Source organism: Cyprinus carpio, chromosome B24 (genome assembly GCF_018340385.1).
Source record: "Cyprinus carpio isolate SPL01 chromosome B24, ASM1834038v1, whole genome shotgun sequence".
In the NCBI taxonomy this organism is placed as follows: domain Eukaryota; kingdom Metazoa; phylum Chordata; class Actinopteri; order Cypriniformes; family Cyprinidae; genus Cyprinus; species Cyprinus carpio.
In genome coordinates, this window is record NC_056620.1 from 11376249 (window position 1) to 11393218 (window position 16970).

General features: G+C 37.6%; 1 protein-coding gene across 2 annotated transcripts in view; it reads left to right on the top strand.

Moving 5' to 3' along the window:
• Positions 1-263: 263 nt before the first annotated feature.
• neto1l (neuropilin (NRP) and tolloid (TLL)-like 1, like) overlaps positions 264-16970 on the top strand; it is an 84873-nt gene continuing 68166 nt past the window's right edge. The window contains exons 1-4 of one of the 2 annotated variants that reach the window (XM_042751984.1): positions 264-1293; positions 2243-2296; positions 2383-2517; positions 3617-3865. In XM_042751984.1, the coding sequence (XP_042607918.1) occupies positions 1266-1293; positions 2243-2296; positions 2383-2517; positions 3617-3865 (466 nt within the window). In that variant the 5' untranslated portion in view covers positions 264-1265. The remainder of the gene's footprint in view (positions 1294-2242; positions 2297-2382; positions 2518-3616; positions 3866-16970) is intronic. The other variant, XM_042751983.1, reaches the window with a different exon arrangement.

Genomic DNA, 16970 nt, shown 5'->3' on the forward strand with positions numbered 1-16970 from the left:
GTATAAAAGACTACATGTTCATTTTGGAAAAAGAATATTATTCTTTTCAAGGATTAAGAATAACAATTCATTATTCCACACAAAATATTAGTCTACTCTACACCACATGTGTAAAACAAACTCAGGTTAACGATAATCAACACTGCGCACATTTTCAATGATAAATACTAGATTTAATGGCGAGAAAACAGCGGGAGTGATTCCTCCATATTTAGATCGCGTCAAGTTTATTGATGAATGAAGTTAATATTTTTAAAGCCAGATAAACAACGTGATTTTTTCCCCTGAAAGAGGCTGGCTGGCTCACACGAGCCGCGTATAAACCCTCGAATGAATTTATAGTGTCTGCATGCTTCGCTACTTCACTCCAATTGTCCGCAGGCTGCAGATGCTCTTCGCCAATCCAGCACTGCAGGTGCAGTTAATGCTGGAGACGCTGATAGTAGTTCTGGTTTGATATCCATCTCTTTGCTTGTTTCTTTTCCTCACACAGAGCCTTTTTTCTGCTTACCCCCCAAATTGTGCTCTAGTGCTGCCGCGTGAGGTGTTGGGTTCATTGGATCCCGCAGTCTGACCGGCTTTGCGGTGCGTCTTCAAGAGCATCAACATTTTCTTTAGTGGACATATGACGAACAGTTCCGTGTGCTGCCGCATCATGTTGACATAACTCTGCTGAAGAACTGAAATTAATGAATAGCCGGAGAGGAGCGATGATATGAATTAACTCTTTGATGTGGAGGGAAGCAGGAAAGGGGCTTTATACTGCATATACTGGCGAGGAAACACGGGAATGAGGCTTTAAACACGTTTCTTGACGCTGTGAGTTTTCTTGTTGAAGTTGGCTTTGCTCAACCATGGAAAAATGAATTGGAATGGATATTTTGATAAGTGTTCCTTAGAGATGGATGGAAGATTTTCCAACCTTTCCCCTTTATGAATCTTTTCGTGATGACTCTGGAAAGGTGGAGCGATCAGGAAAAGCTAATGACGGACGGACCTATTAATCCATCAAGAGCACCAGAGGGGTTTGGAAACGTTTGGATGGAAATGTTTGCACCTTTTTCTGGTTTTATACGGAACTACTAATGCATAGTTGTGGATCTCTGCTGGAATCTCAGTTGTCAGTATAGTGAAATGAATTCAGGGCTGTTGACATATTAGCTGTGATTTTTGCTTCTTTTTTTCGCAAATATCCATCTTTTCTTCTGAAAGTATTCCGATCTAAATGGAATTAGTTGAGAAAGCCCTCTGTGAAAGGAATAGACATGGTACATGGGAACAGGTTCCTTCACGGTGAGTCCAGCTGCCAGTTAACTTCACTCTGTTCTCTGTTTCATTTTACGCATGAGGTCTATCTGCATTTACTCGCTTTATTCCTTTAGGAACTTTGTGTGTCATTGTGAAATGACTGAAATAACTGCATTTCATTTATTTTGAGTGATATGCAACTGCATATGCATCATGACAGTATAGCATTTATTTTCCCAGTTGTGTTTTTTTTTTTTTTTTTGCTGGAAAATACAGCTTAAATTGGTATCTGATTCTAGCCCATGATCATTAGTTGGTGCAGGTTGGTTATGAGTTTGTCCAAGCTGGTGATTTGGTGGTCCACAACCTAGCAAACCATCATGGACCAGCAAAACACCATCTGCTGGTTTTCAATGGTAGCTGGTTTCTAGCTGGCCTAAGATGGTCATTACAAGCTAGTAATTAACTAGTTCAAGTTGGTAGAGCGTCTTGAAACAGCAAAAAAAATAAAAAAATAAAAATAAATAAATAAAAAATGGTCATATCAGGTGGTTTGTAGCTAGACAACCAGCCAGTGACCAGCTTGGACCAACTAAAAAACAGCTACCTTATTTCAAAACAGCTACCAGCTTAAGCTGAATTCTTCTTTTTCTCCAAACTTGCAGTACATTCACATCAAATCAATCAGTTTGGAATGTAAAAGACTAAAATAAATAAATGCATTTTGGTTTTTCATTTGCATTAATTTTGTGTACTGTATTAATATATATATATATATATATATCAATATATATCCAAGTTTAAACCAAATTCTTTAAACGATTTCAGATCGTTGATTTTCAGCCATTCCTAAAATGCATTTTCAAATATATAAGTTTTGCGATTTAGTCCAGCATAAATATACATGTAAGAATTGCACCATTCAGTCCAGCCGTATGTTCATAATGAATCCACATGATTCTATGCTGTTTTGATCTTAAATCTTTTGTCGCAGTTGTTGCAGGTCTTCTCATGCTTGGGTTGTCTGGGGCAACAAAGAAGGAAGCAGGTAATGATGTTTTGTCACAGAATACCCACCCACTCTCCATCTCCATGTTTCCTGGCAATCTCTGACATTTGACTGCTCTCTCTCAGTGAAAAACAATTCAGGAGTGCAGCCAGCAGGGCAGTGTGGAACCTGGGTGAAAGAACCAGAGGGAGGCCTCTTCACCTCACCCAATTACCCAAACAAATATCCTCCAGAGCGAGAATGCATCTACATCATTGAAGGTAAAAAAAAAAATACCTTGTCCGAATAGTAAATGCAGCACACAAACAAATCTGTCATGTCACACTTGGATGGTGGGGGTTGTTTTGAATTGTTCAGCAGCGCAGTGGCACTCAGAGTGAAAGATGCAGGAGCAATCAGTTGATTGTTAATCCTATGCAGCACCATTATGATGCTAATAAACACTAGTATTTCATTTGCATTCATAACAGAAGGCTCTATACGTCAACAATCTCTCAATATCTGAAAGTTAATTTGATTAACACAATTAGATTTCCACAAAAGTGGGTAAAAATGGGGTTGACTTTCAATCGCATCTGCTGGACTGCTAGCATGCTGCACTGTTGCAAGCTAATAATCAATTTGAACTAAGAAGCTAGTAGTAATTGTCTTGTAATTAGATGGTTTATATGTGATAATCTCTTTGCCATCCTAATAAGATTACAAACGGTGCTGGTTAGATTACTCCCAAAACCATAATATACAGTACTATTATTACTATTATGACACATGGTTAAAAAACCCACTGAGTAATAATTCAAATAAAAATAATGCTCATTGGTAGTTGATACAATGATTTTTATTTTTATTTTTTTAAGAAAGTGCATGTGAATATGTGTTTATGTAATCAATAATAAAGAAACTGTAGTCTGATTATTTAAAATGTAATATAATATTTGGAATCTGATTACGTAATCAAGATTACATGTAAACAGTCACTACCCAGCACTGATTACAAATATTATAAGATATATAAGGTTCTTTCATTCTTCCTTACAAAATTTTTGTAATTTTGTGTCATTTTCATGTTACAGTAGAAATAAATACTCAAAAAAAATAAACATACTCAACCCGATCTTGTGGTGGAGATTTTCGTATAAATGTGATTCATACACAAAAGTTTTTAAGAAAGAATAAATAAATTAAAAAAATTAAAAACAATCGCAAAGGTCCATCCCTAAATCTAACCAGATTGGCCACCAGTTCACCTACCAAACCATAGTTGTGAATTGCCATGAGAGTGTGTTTGACATATGACATCATCCATCATAAATTACAGATGTCAGTCTTGATTTTTTTATTTTTTTTTCTCCTTTGCAGCTCCCCCGAGACAATGCATTGATCTTTTCTTTGATGAAAAGTATTCAATAGAGCCTTCATGGGAATGTAAATTTGACCATATTGAAGTCCGGGATGGACCCTTTGGCTTTTCTCCAATAATTGGACGCTACTGCGGCCAGCAGAACCCTCCATATATCAGATCGAGCGGCCGTTACCTATGGATAAAATTTGTTGCGGATGGTGAATTGGAAGCGATGGGATTTTCTGCTAGCTACAATTTCACAGCAGGTACATACAGTTTTATGTTCCCTTTATGCAGTGTCAGTAACATTTACGATTGTGACAGATTGATTCATTATTAAACCAGCGAGTTTTTGGCTTTTCCTGATGGTCTTTTAGAGTTCTGGAACCGGTTTTCACTCACTAACCTCATCCTGTGCATGTCGACTTGAATTCCTGATGCAATCAGTAACTACTCTACAAAATCCATGCTGCTGATTCATATAGCGATTATTGCAGGTCCATGTTGGTTCTGTCAATGATCCTAATCTGCAGCTGAGCTTATTAGTCATATTCAGTTGCAGTAATAAAGAGCCTGTGTGTTCTAATTCGTCAAAACCTCTTAAATTGTTTACCTTAATCAATTCTTAGTACTACAATGAATGCTGACAATCCTTCCCAGGACCCGTTTTAGATGATAAAGATTGCCAATAAGACACTAAGTGGTAACAACAACATCATTCTGCGTATAATTGATTTCAATTCCCTGTTAGGAATCCTTAGAAAATATGTAGCACATGGCACAACGGTTGTTTTTATCAGACGTCTCTTTCTTCACTGCTTTCTGCTCATCTGCCTTGATTTAAAATTTAATCTCTGAGGTGAGTCTGAATGGCAAGTAATACTGTACCTGAGTTCAAGTGAGAGATGTTTGCATAAATGGTGTGCAAATGGAGCAGTGATAGATATTGTGTGAAGAATGTCAAAAGCAATATTTGAATAAAGCTGCAGCTAAAGTTGTAAATGCAGAAAAAATTTCACAGAGTGGTCGGGCTTTAAGGGCCTTGCAGATGAATTGCACAGCTGTGGCACTGGGTGCAAGAAAAAGTAGCACACAATTGAAGGCAACACTGATTTAGAGTCGTACTGTATCTAAGAAATGAGTTATGAGCCGGGGCTTTTTTTTCATCCTATTGTGAGTCAGGAGGAAATTCTTTCGCCAAGTTTGGAGAAACTGTTCAACGTGAATGGATTCAGACTCTCGCTTCGCAACTTGCCAAGGAAGAAACACAGCTTCTTGATAAGGAATATCAGTGGCATATAATTTACATAATTAAGGAGATAAAAGTCCCTGAATTCACTTCCCTTGATGTTCCCCCAAAAAAGTGGAGAGCGCATCTGCTGTGCTGTAGCCAATGGTAACACATGCTAATGCAGAAGGTACAGCAGATGAATGAAAAGCAGGGGATGTGGAAGGCCAGAAATTGCATGTATTCATCTTCCTTGGTCTTTTTCACATTTTATCACTACAGAAAGGAACATTACTGTATTTAACTGAAAATTTATGCTGCTTATTATCACAAAACGGCTACTCAATCAAAGATGTGTCAGTCTGCAGAGTGAAAACGGAGGAATTTAGTCTACGTTCGTCATACTGGGGCTCTGGGCGGCACAAGTTCTGAATTTTCCTGCATAAGACCTCATTAACACTGCACTTGCTTGCTTCATATCAAATCAAATAGATGTAGAATTACAGCTCTTATCTCAAGACTTTTTATTTTAGTGTGGAGCAATGTGATCAATGTCAAATAGTTGTGAAAAATATCTGTTTAGAAATGTCATTCAAGGCTTGGACAAGTCACTGAATAAAAGGTTTGGAAACAGTGAATCATTGTTTAAAAAAATATCATAATACCAAAAAGTTTTCATGACATTCAAAGTGTGGAACCTTTAGTGTGACCAGTGAAGTCAATTCCTGAGCTAATGACTCTTATGAGCTGTTTTTTAATGAATTAGAAACACGCAGCATGACCTGCAAAGTCCAGTTGTTGAGCGAATGATTTTTGGGCTCTGTTTAGTTTACTAGAAAAGTCAAGCGATTGATTTTGATATGAGCTGGTTAGTGGATCACAAACATACAGCGTGACTAGTGAAGTCCATTTCTTTAGGGAATGAATCTTATGAGCTGATGCTCTATAATGGATCAGAAACAGACAGCATGTCTAGGGTAGTCTGATTCTTAAATAAATGACTCTTATGACTCTTTTAGTCAATCAAAAACATACGCCTTGACTAGTGTATTATGACTGATCTGACTCACTTACTGAACAGTTGGACAAATTCATTTCACCTTGTCCAACTCCATGAAACAATGTTGTTCTTATATGAATAATTCACCCAAAATAAAAATCCAGACATTATTTACTCAGTGGGGTCTCGTTCTAATGCCGTATGGCTGATTTTCATTTAAAGAAAAAAATGTCCTGCTCGCACTCATCCATATAAAGTCAGATCAATGGCCAAAGTCAGGATATTCACTAAATAATCATTTAAATTTTGGTTTGTTTTTCACCAAACCTTATCATACGCCTTCAGAACACTTGAAAAAATGTGGCACAAGTTGCACAGGATCATTCTGTGTTACTTTTGCATCTCATTTCTTAAAGTTTGAAGCTGGTCACTACAGAGTACCGCAGTGATATTTATTGTAGGCCAGCCTGCATCACCCAATATCAATCCTAAAAACAACAATAAGGATTAAAAATCTCAACTACAGTATGGTCACATATATGCTCTGTGACTTACAAAAATGTATGATTCATACACAATGTGTTCATTATGATAGTGTTCACAAATGAGCACAACTTTTAAGAATTCTGAAATCTAAATATTATTGCCAGAAGTAAAACGTGTAAACCTCTGTCATCTCTTTCAGTCTTTATTTAAAAAAAAAAAAAAAAAAAAAAAAAAAAATATATATATATATATATATATATATATATATATATATATATATATATATATTCCCTGAAATTTTGAGTTAGAATAGTTTGGAAGAGTGCGATTATAAATGCAGCAAGGCTGTAAAAGTAGACTGTTAGGCAAGTTTTCGTGTTTGGTGTGATGAAATTTAATGTCCTCAACAACATCTACAGTCTCATTTAGCCACTTGTTAACAACCACCTTTTTTCCAGACACATAAAAAAGTCATGAGTGTGGTGTTACTAATGAATATTATGTTGTAGAATAAAACATGAAAATAGCTTGAGCTTGTTTTAACCACCGACTTTATTTCGGCCAATTAACCAAAAACCCTTTCAAACAAACCATCGACTTCAGGACGATGGAATTGGAAGTGCCAAAATACTAGCTTGTTTCTGGGTATTGGCCTACAAAAATATGTAATTCTAGAAGTGCACTATATGGATGAGTGCCAGCAGATTATTTTTTTTTCTCCTTTTGTGATCTGTAAAAGAAAGCATTAGAAGAACACCAGAGTGAGTAAATAATTACTGAATTGTCATTTTTGGGTGAACTACCCCTTTAAGACTTCTCAAAAGAATTGTTAGTGTTACCAGATTCTTTTTGAAGAATCCAAAACCTAAATTGCTCACAATTCCCATCCCAAGTTGAATGCAATAGAATCTTTAAAATGTAATTGAAAATTATATAACGAACATAGATTTTTTCAGTTATCCTCAAATTGAAAGCATTTAATTAGAATTTGTCTTTGTGACTTTCTAAAATAAGGAAAATTGAATATCCAGAAGTTGTGGGAATGCTACAAACCGCTGTAAATTTTGAACCTGGGCCACATGCATCCAAACATAGGTAGGATATTCGAACATCATGTGGTTTTAATGCTTGAGTTTCCCAATTTGGTTCTAAAGTAATTAAAGGTGTTTTCACTCAAGGTTAGTTTCATCTGAAATTGCAGATGCATGGCATAATCCGTTGCCGAAGCCAAACTTTGGATGGCTCAGTGATAGAAAAGTAGAATGATGTGCACACTGTGTGTAATTACTTCCTGATATCGTGTGGAAAAATAAAAATGGTTGTGCAGTCACTCTCAGCATTCAGATGCAATTATCATGCAGACGTTGTATGAGTTCATTCCAATAGTCAGATCTGTCTGTAGACAGACTTCCTCCCACTACCCTACTATATCTAACTGGATTAAGCAGTAAAAGCAGGACACTCAATGTTTTAAGCTTCACTGTGAACAGAGACTTTGTGACTATCATTTGTCTCTTTCCCCCGCCCTCCTTCCCTCTGTCCATCTGTCCTTCTCTCCTTCTCACTATCTAGAAAACTCTCACGCTCATTCTCCTGAGTCTCACTTCCTTGTCTCCTGGGCTTGACTGACCTTATTACCCCACCTCCTCTTTTCTAAAAGATAAAGCTGTGTTACCAGACAAGATCTGGCTGGGTTAAATAACAGGGAGAGCTGCTCCCCTCATGTGTCTTTCCCCAAGCCACTGGCTGTTTGAAGCCTTTGTCCCAGCTGTAAACAGACGCAGCAGTAGTAAGAAAAACAAGATGGACTAAAAAGCATTTCAGGGACTGCTTTCTTGATCCAGTGGCCATTTAATAACCTTGTTTGGGGAAGCCTCATGTGGCCTTTTCCTCTTTTCATTTTCAATAGGTTTGTCGAAAGCAGGGAAAAGAAAGAGGAAGCTGAATGCAGGAGCTGAGAGCAGTCCCTAAGATCCAAATGTTGAAACGCAGTCAGGGCCAATTAAGAAATATAGTTCTGTGCCTTCTTGTATCTTATGTTTTTTTGCTGTCACAAAATAGTGTGACCAGCCAGGTGAAATGATGGATATTAAAGAAATAAAAATTATGTGATCAATCACTGTCATGTCATCCAAACTTGCATGATTTAATATGTTTTGAGAAACACAAAATTTTGATATTTTTTTTTTTGTACATACAGTAAAAGTGGGTTGATAGAAAATAAAGTCATACAAATGTTGTTATTGTTAACTAAGCCTAAAACTATTAAAATATATTTTGACCAAAATAAAGCTGAAATAAAATAAAATATATCATAAAAATTAAATGAAAAGTTGAAATGTTGCTGTGGCAACTAACTGAAAATAAGTTCAAAATGAAAAACTAAAATTTAAATAAAAAATAAATTCAAGCTAAATATATAAAAATTATAAAATGGCAAAAGTACATAAAAATGACTAAAACTTAAATAATATCTGGAAATAAAAATTGTTCATTCAGAATATTAATAAATGCCCCAATAGTTTATAAATAATATATAACACACGCTTGTCCATACAATAAATCTCAGTGGTCACCAACTGTTTGTTTTCCAACATTCTTCAACATACAGTATCTTCTTTTGTGTCCTGCAGAAGAAAGTTATATAGGTTTGGAATGATTTGCAGGTGAACTATACCTTTAAACAGAGAGATATCTTGAGGGTTAAGAAGGAGCAGGTTGGTCTTTAATACCTGGACAAAGCTTTTGGTTTGGAACGGAGGGGCTGCAACACCAAAAGCTGTGTTAGATTAGGGCTTTGTTCAAACTGAGTGTTAACACCCTTTTTCCAAGAGATTGGTGGAGATTTGGCCTTCTGTTTATCCACCATTATCAGTGCAACCCTGGATTTAACACAAATTATGATTGCAGATCCCGGTCATCATTATCGCCGCTGCTTTAATAAGACCCGAGTACCCTGCAGTTGGTGTGGCTTGATTTTCACTGCACTGAGGCGTTGCACAAGCCCAGAAGTCAAAAACAGCTCATTTTAACTTCCAAAGAGCAACTGTTGACAGATATAGGGCCAAATAAAAGACCATTATTTACCAGGTTCTTTGTGAAAGGAAAATAAAAAAACATGCAATACTGATATAATATGACATACATTTATTCTGGCAACTACAAAGTGTGTGATCATTGTTAATTTTAGCTATGTATGAGAAGAAATGTGTGTTTATTGTTGTACTATAGTTGTATTACACATTTAATGATATGTATGTAGGTTATTGAAAAGTGTATGTATAGTGCTGGGGGGTTTTCAGGGACTCAGCGAGGTTATATTGGTATGCCAGTAGGTGGCAACAAGTGTTTTTATGAGTGAATCATTTAATCATTCATAATTGTTCAACCCAGTGATTAATTCAAGACCAAAACAAACATTTGTGTTTATTAGTAAGTCATTGAATTACTTACTCAACCAATTTTTCAAAAACTGATTCAATCAGGATCGAAACAAGCATGTGTCTTGATGAATAAAGCCCTATTCAGACGGGACTAGTTTTACAGGGGGTCGTTAGAGAAATTTGTGTGATATCTGCAATGCCCAGATGTCTAAAACATACCCTCCCACCTCTGTAATAAACACAGAGATGTTAGTCCCGTCCGAATTGGTAAATGAAAATCGCAGACGTCAGGCGATAAGAATCGAAATTCAAACATAGTTTAGAAAATGAATCCCATCCGAAAAGAGCTTAAGTCATTGAATAACTTAGGTATTCGTTCAAAAACACAGATTCATTCAGAAACTAAAATTATACTGTTGTATGTAGCTCTGAGATGCAGTGATGGATTTGCCTTTGTTTGAAATTGTTTTTTGTGGACAGAATAAAATTAGGCACAGCTGAGTTAAGGCCTGCTCAAAATTCTGTGTAAAGACGTAGTGTTGCATAAAATCCAGACGAAATTAAGCCTGACCTGACCCACTTTAGCCCATAGGATCAAAACGTACAGTTGTATTTGCTGTGTAAATGCATTGATGCCACCTCTGAGCAGCATTAAACAGTCTGTGTAAAGACACCTAAATGCCACTTCAGAAGCACTTCTGAAGTGAGTATTAACTTTTTGTCTATTGAACTGTTGAATAAAAGTCATGCTCTTGGTCTGAAACCAACAGTTTGTTGACATTACCTTAAACCAGAGAAATTATATTCATGTTATGACCTTTCTTATACAAGTGTCTTTCTCTCTGCATTTGAATCTCTCATATGGTTGTATTTACTATGCTGTGCATGTTGTTGTATACTGCTAATACTAATATTATTAGCATTCACAGCACTCATTACTGCATGCGTCTTGGTCATAACAAATAACATTCAACTCTATTTGCACATGTAGAGGATGTAGCAAAACCAGAAATAAGTAATCCCAAGTGCAATAATTCTGATAAGACTGTGATGTACTGGAGATATTTAATCTTCTAATTTGTGGACTCGAGATTGTATTGAATTTAAATCATTCTAATGACATCTAAGATTAGAAAAGGGAGCTGGATATATGGCCCCTCTGTGCACAAGAACCTAGCTATGTTATTGAGGCGTGATGGATTCAAACCGAAAAATTGAAAATTGAACTCAGGGAATGAACTTTCGGGACATTCAGGTGGCCACATTTCACCACCGCGTACCTGATTTTCTCAGGTCTGATAAAGTCTAGGGATGGAGAAGTCCTCTGTGCAATCGACATTTCAGGCTCTGGAAGGTTGAATAGATTTACTGAAGTCCTTGATATGGCACAATTTCATCTCGAGGCACAATAAATTAATTATTATTTCAAGATGGTTCATGTCCTCCCATCTATTAATGTTGAGGGAAGGGACAGGTAATTAGTAGAGAAACTAAACAAATGAAGGCAGAGTAACAAATTGATGTGGATTTTGCATCACTGGTAGATGAAGGAAGGTAAACAAAATATCAGTTCTAATTGTGATTGCACAAGCATTTTTTGCTTGAGTCAATTGTACAGTCCAATGCAAATTAACAGTAGCATCCTAGAATTGAAAGGAGTTAAATGCTTTTCCTGCAATGCCTGGAATATGTGAATCGCACACTTTAACGTGGCAGCATTAATTAGCCATCATGATGTCTTGGAAGCTTGGGGTGGAAAATTGGATGCTTTGTGTTTTACTTCAGATGTTACAATGAGGGAAAATCAGAGAGAGGCGCACGTAATGCTGCTCCCTTCAGAAAATGGATTCTGCTCTGGGTGGTTGAGTATAAGGAATAAAAAAACATGGGTTTCCTCTGTGAAAGAACCTAAAGTCAGCACAGCATAAATTTCATCTGAGGAGTGCAAACACAGTGAGGAATCTGAATGAGAAAAACTTGTAGATGAATTCATGTATCTTTGAAAACATCACCCTGAACATATCCTCCATTTCAAAGGAAGTTGTTGAACAATAAAAAGCACTTTGGCTGTGCTTTGATGATCTTGGCCTGCTCATGTGTGCATATGAATATGTATAAATGTATTCTAAAATATTTGAAAATACATTTCATTGATACAATGACTTGGATACAGAAAAAAACAAAAACAAAAAAAAAACTTTTTTAACCTCTACTTTAAAATGTTTAATTCAAACTTTGATTCAATGTGTTACTTGACAATTCTTTGTAATTATTTGTAAATCTATATACTGTATATATATATATATATATATATATATATATATATATATATATATATATATATATATATATATATATATATATATAGTTCACCAAATCAGACCCTCGTGCCTGTGTGTTAAGGGCAGTAATTTTAGGGGACAAGTGAGTGGAAGAAGCGAGGACTCAAGGTGCAGGAAGAATGGGTCTTTTATTAATAAAATAAAACAAAACCACAACAAAAACTACCCAGAGGGGGAAAAACAGGCAGGCAGGCCAGGACAGAGCACAGCAAGGCAAGGCAAGATGAACATACCACATACACAGCGAATACTCACTTGACATAAAACAACGAAACAGCACAGGACTGCAGACACCAGGAGAATAAATAGGGAGAAAAACGAGGAGGGTAACGAGGGAGACATAGATGGAGTAACTGAAACGATGATCACGTGGCATTTTGAAGCATTAAATATGACATTTCAAGAGTGATTTTTAAGATCTTTGCATATGTTATCTTGGGTGCTTATCAAAAAACTTATTGTGCCTTGTCAGGAAAAATCCAGATATGCCACACAGTCGAGTGTGGAGATGCTAGGAGCAGATCTAATTTGTTAAAGTAATGCTATCAGACTGAGCTGTTTGGCACAAGCACACACGGACAAGGTGGAAAAGAACACCATGGCTCCTGCTCGTGTTGTTTATCTCCCCCAGACTTATTTGGCTGTTTGCATGGTTTCGCTAACAGTTGCAATCTAGACTGGTTAATGGAGCATTGAATTGGTTTTAAAGAGCAGTACTTTTGTGTCATTTGGAAAACGCATGTCTTTGTAAATTGTATTATGAACAACGCCAATTTTGTCAGGTTTTATGTTTAATGTGGATTTTAAAACATAACATAATATAGGCTAATGCAGAAATAATGTGGTTGTTCTCTGTAGTTGAGCTCAATGGACTGTGTTACATTACACACTGGCTGTGGTACAGAGGTCATTCCACAAGCACAAACTGTGCACAGGCTTATCGAACATTGCCTTTCACTCAAGGGAGATCTACTGTGTTTATCGCAGCCACCAACCAAAACTTAAAGAATTCAATAGTACAACGTTATTTAGCCTCCAACATTTTTATCTCCCTTTCCTGGCCTGTTTTTTTCTCCATCTCTCTACTAAAGCCAATTACCCCCTAAAATCAATATGTGGACTAACTGTGCTTGCAGTCAGATGGTGTGAGAGTGAGTGACGTGAGGAGTGTGTGTGTGTGTGTGTGTGTGTGTGTGTGTGTGTGTGTGTGTGTGTGTGTGTGTGTGTGTGTGTGTGTGTGTGTGTGTGAGAGAGAGAGAGAGAGAGAGAGAGAGAGATGTCACCATTTCTAAAAACTATGAATTTGCTTGACAAGTGCACCTTTCTTCTTTCCCATTTTGACATACTGTATTTGGAACAAGGCAAGTTGGAGCAAGGCATTTTGAAAGGCTTGGCCCTTTAAAAAATAAATAAATAAATAATAAATAAATAAAGTGTCTTAAAATGTTATTTAATCTGCTCTTTTTATAACAACAAAAAGGTTAGGTCAGGTTGAAAAAGCTTGTGGTTGAACATGAGATTTATAAATTAAATATATTTTTAAATTAATTCCTTAAATGTGTTGAATACTTTGAATTAAAAAAATTATTATTTAAAACCATTTGAAAATAATGATAAAGAGATGTTCACTCACATGTATTTAATGTGTAAGGAAAAAGTGTTATTACATTTTGCTTGATGGTTAGGCCACATGACATTTTAGAGGCATTAAAAATGACATTTCAAGAGTCATTTTCTAAAAACCTTGAATTTGTTTTCCCCTTTTCTTTATTGCAAGCACTCTTAAATGTCATATGACCCACATACGTTTAGAAATATTTTCGAAACAAAATGTGGTGTTAACAGCAATTTGAGTGGATAAAGATTTTTGTTCATCCTCAGAAAAATGCGTATGTAATCTGATTCACTTTTGAGACTAAAGTAGCATATAATAATAATAATACAATGGAACATTACACAGTGCATATACTGTACACTAGCATTATACACAGTGTCTGTATAAAATTAAGAATCATCATCAAAAAAAAAAAAACCTTTTCATAGTCAGATGTCAAGCTGCTCTAAATTTAAACATTCAATTAATTTCATATAATAAACTTAATTTTTAATTAATTTAAATTTGATGCACAATTGAAAGTTATCCATACAAGAATATTTGTACACTTGACTGATAGTTTTAAAATTTGTCAAATAAAGCTATAGGATGACTTCCAAAGACTTTTATAAACCCTTTGGTCATTAAATATTCCTGTTTCACTGTATTCTTTAAATAATGACAGAATTAAATTTTTTCTGTTAACTGTTCCTTTCAGGTTCCAGTTAAATAATTTTGCCAACTTTGAATTTGGCAAACTCTTGCTGATTAACTTTGTTTCTTCTCTCAGTTGTGCCATTTTCTCCATGCACCCTCTCTCTCCTTTTCTGTTTCTGTCTCTCTTTTTTATGCTGTTTCAGTCCCAGCAGATGGAAAGCCCATGCTCAATTTAACCACATACAACATTCATCTCTTTAGCCGTCCATTCATAATGGCTTGCCTACATTGTGGTTTATTATTATTCCCTTGCTAATCCTTACACCCATTTAGCCGTAAAGAGGAACTTATACTGCGGGGCTGTGAGTACAGGAGGTTAATGGGATATCCCTGAACACGCTGCAGAAACGCGCTAGCATGTCACATAAAGGCAAAAGATTTAGGTGAGATTTACAGTGTTGCCCCTGGCCCTGTACGTAGTTCAATGAAAATCTCTATCATTGCTATATATAAATTTTGATCTGCCATCATGGCTTTTGCAGTGACATGGTGAAAGCAGGTTCAAAGAGCTTTGATATGGATTCTGAAAAGATGAATGCTTGATGCTAGCGGCAACACTGACATCTTTGATTGCAAAATGGCTAGCGATAGGTTTATGTTCAGTAACATGAAAATAAATATTTTTTTGATTTCTTAGGAAACACTGATTAATGTGATATAATTATATTAAATTAGTCAGGACTAGTCAGTAACTTATGTAATTAATTTAAGCGAAGTGAAAATAAATAAAATACTCCACCATTCAAATTGTTTTTTTTTTTTGTTTTTTTTTTGCATTAAATTAATCTAAAGTGAGCTATTTTTTAAATAAATGCTGTTCTTTTAAACTTTTTATTTATCTAACAATCCTAGAAAAATTGTATCATGGTACAGTATAAATTTCTCATTATTATCAGTGCTTTCCACCGAATGATGGTAGTAGAGTGAGCTCGGAACCTGAGTGGGCTGGTAAGCCAGAGTGATGGCATCCACAATCCAATGGGCCATCCTCTGCTTAGAGACGGCCTTCCCCTTCTGTCGGGCTCCTTAACAGACAAAGAGCTGGTCTGAGGCCCTAAAGCTTTGTGTCCAGTCTACGTACCATCTCAAGGCTCGGATGGGACAAAGCAAAGCTAGAGCTGGGTCTGCCTCATCGAGGGGCAGCACTTGCAGGTTCACTACCTGATCCCTGAAGGGGGTAGTAGGAACCTTGGGCACATAGGGCGGGCCGGGGCCTCAAGATTATCTGGGAGTTGAACAAAAAAGCGTGCAGGTCCCCTACCCTCTTGATGGAGGCCAGTGCAAGCAGGAGCAGGGTTTTCATTGAAAGAAACTTTAGCTTGACTGACTGCAAAGGCTCAGATGGGCCCTGCTGTAGTGCTTTGAGCACCAGGTCATGCTTCCCTACCGACTTCCCTTCCACGGGGTCATGGTTATCAGCAATCGCAGCGACATAGACTTTAAGGGTGGAGGGAGACAGGTTGCCCCATCTTTGAGTCTGTAGATCCTTCCTCCGAGGAATGTGCCAAGGAGGGGCTGTCGATCTTGCACAGTGTCTTGCACAGGCTCATTTGAGGAAACGCATACTTGCGATGGCCCTGTGGCCAGCTGTGTGTCAATGCGTCCGTGTCGAGTGTTCCATTGGTCAGGGATTAAATCAACTGGCAGTCAGAAGTCTGTGGAGCAAACAGGTCTACCTGAGCAGCTCCAAAATGTCTCCAAAACAGCTGGACCATCCGGGGATGGAGTCTCCATTATTCCGGGGAGCGTAGGTCCTGTACGATTGAGCAGACCCAGAATGTGAATGGCGTGACCTCAGAACCAGAAACTTCTGACTCCAAAGGAGGAGGTGGCGAGCAAGTTGCGACATGTGAAGGGAGCACAAACCAACTTGTCGGGTGATGTATACAATTAGTGCGGAAAAATGCAAGGTCTGACTACGGGGTGATAAACTTGGACCCGGTGAGTGCCGCGCTGCCACGCCCACCTCGGGACTCGGCCATGAAGCACTAGAGGAGTGACGGTCCACCGATGGTTGGTTCCCTGAGGGGTTTGTCACCGCTGTAACCCTCAGGCCGCCCATGCTACTGCCTGAAGTAGTCCTCGCCTGGCTGCCGCCAGGACAAAGACTAGATCGCGGCAGAGGCAACGGAGCTCCGCCCCCCTGGAGGAAACAGAGCCTAGCCTGCAGCTCCGTGATGGTTATCTTCCCGCAATGGGAACATGACTCATCCACGAACGCCACCTCAGTGTCTTTAATGCCCAGACACATGAGGCAGCTATCGTGAACAACACCCGGTGCCAGGTAATGACACATCCAGAAATGCACGGGTGAAATGGTTACTTTACGTGTAAGCTCTTTTAGAGAAAAAAGCTCTTTCAGGGAAATGCTCTTTAAGGTGCTGAGACGCAGAGGGGAGATGGCCGCTTGCAGCACAACAGGGGGTAGTGCAACCGTAAGTGCGCAACCCACTCGACACAGGAACAACTACCACTGAAGCGATGTCCGCCAACACAAGAAGCTCCCTGGAGCGCGCTAAACTCGTCACACACGAAGCAGTTGATAGGAGCAGAACAAAGTTGTCACTCCGCTCCGAAGCGAAAAGCTGGTATGCATTGCACCAGCTGTCTTTTTTATGCTT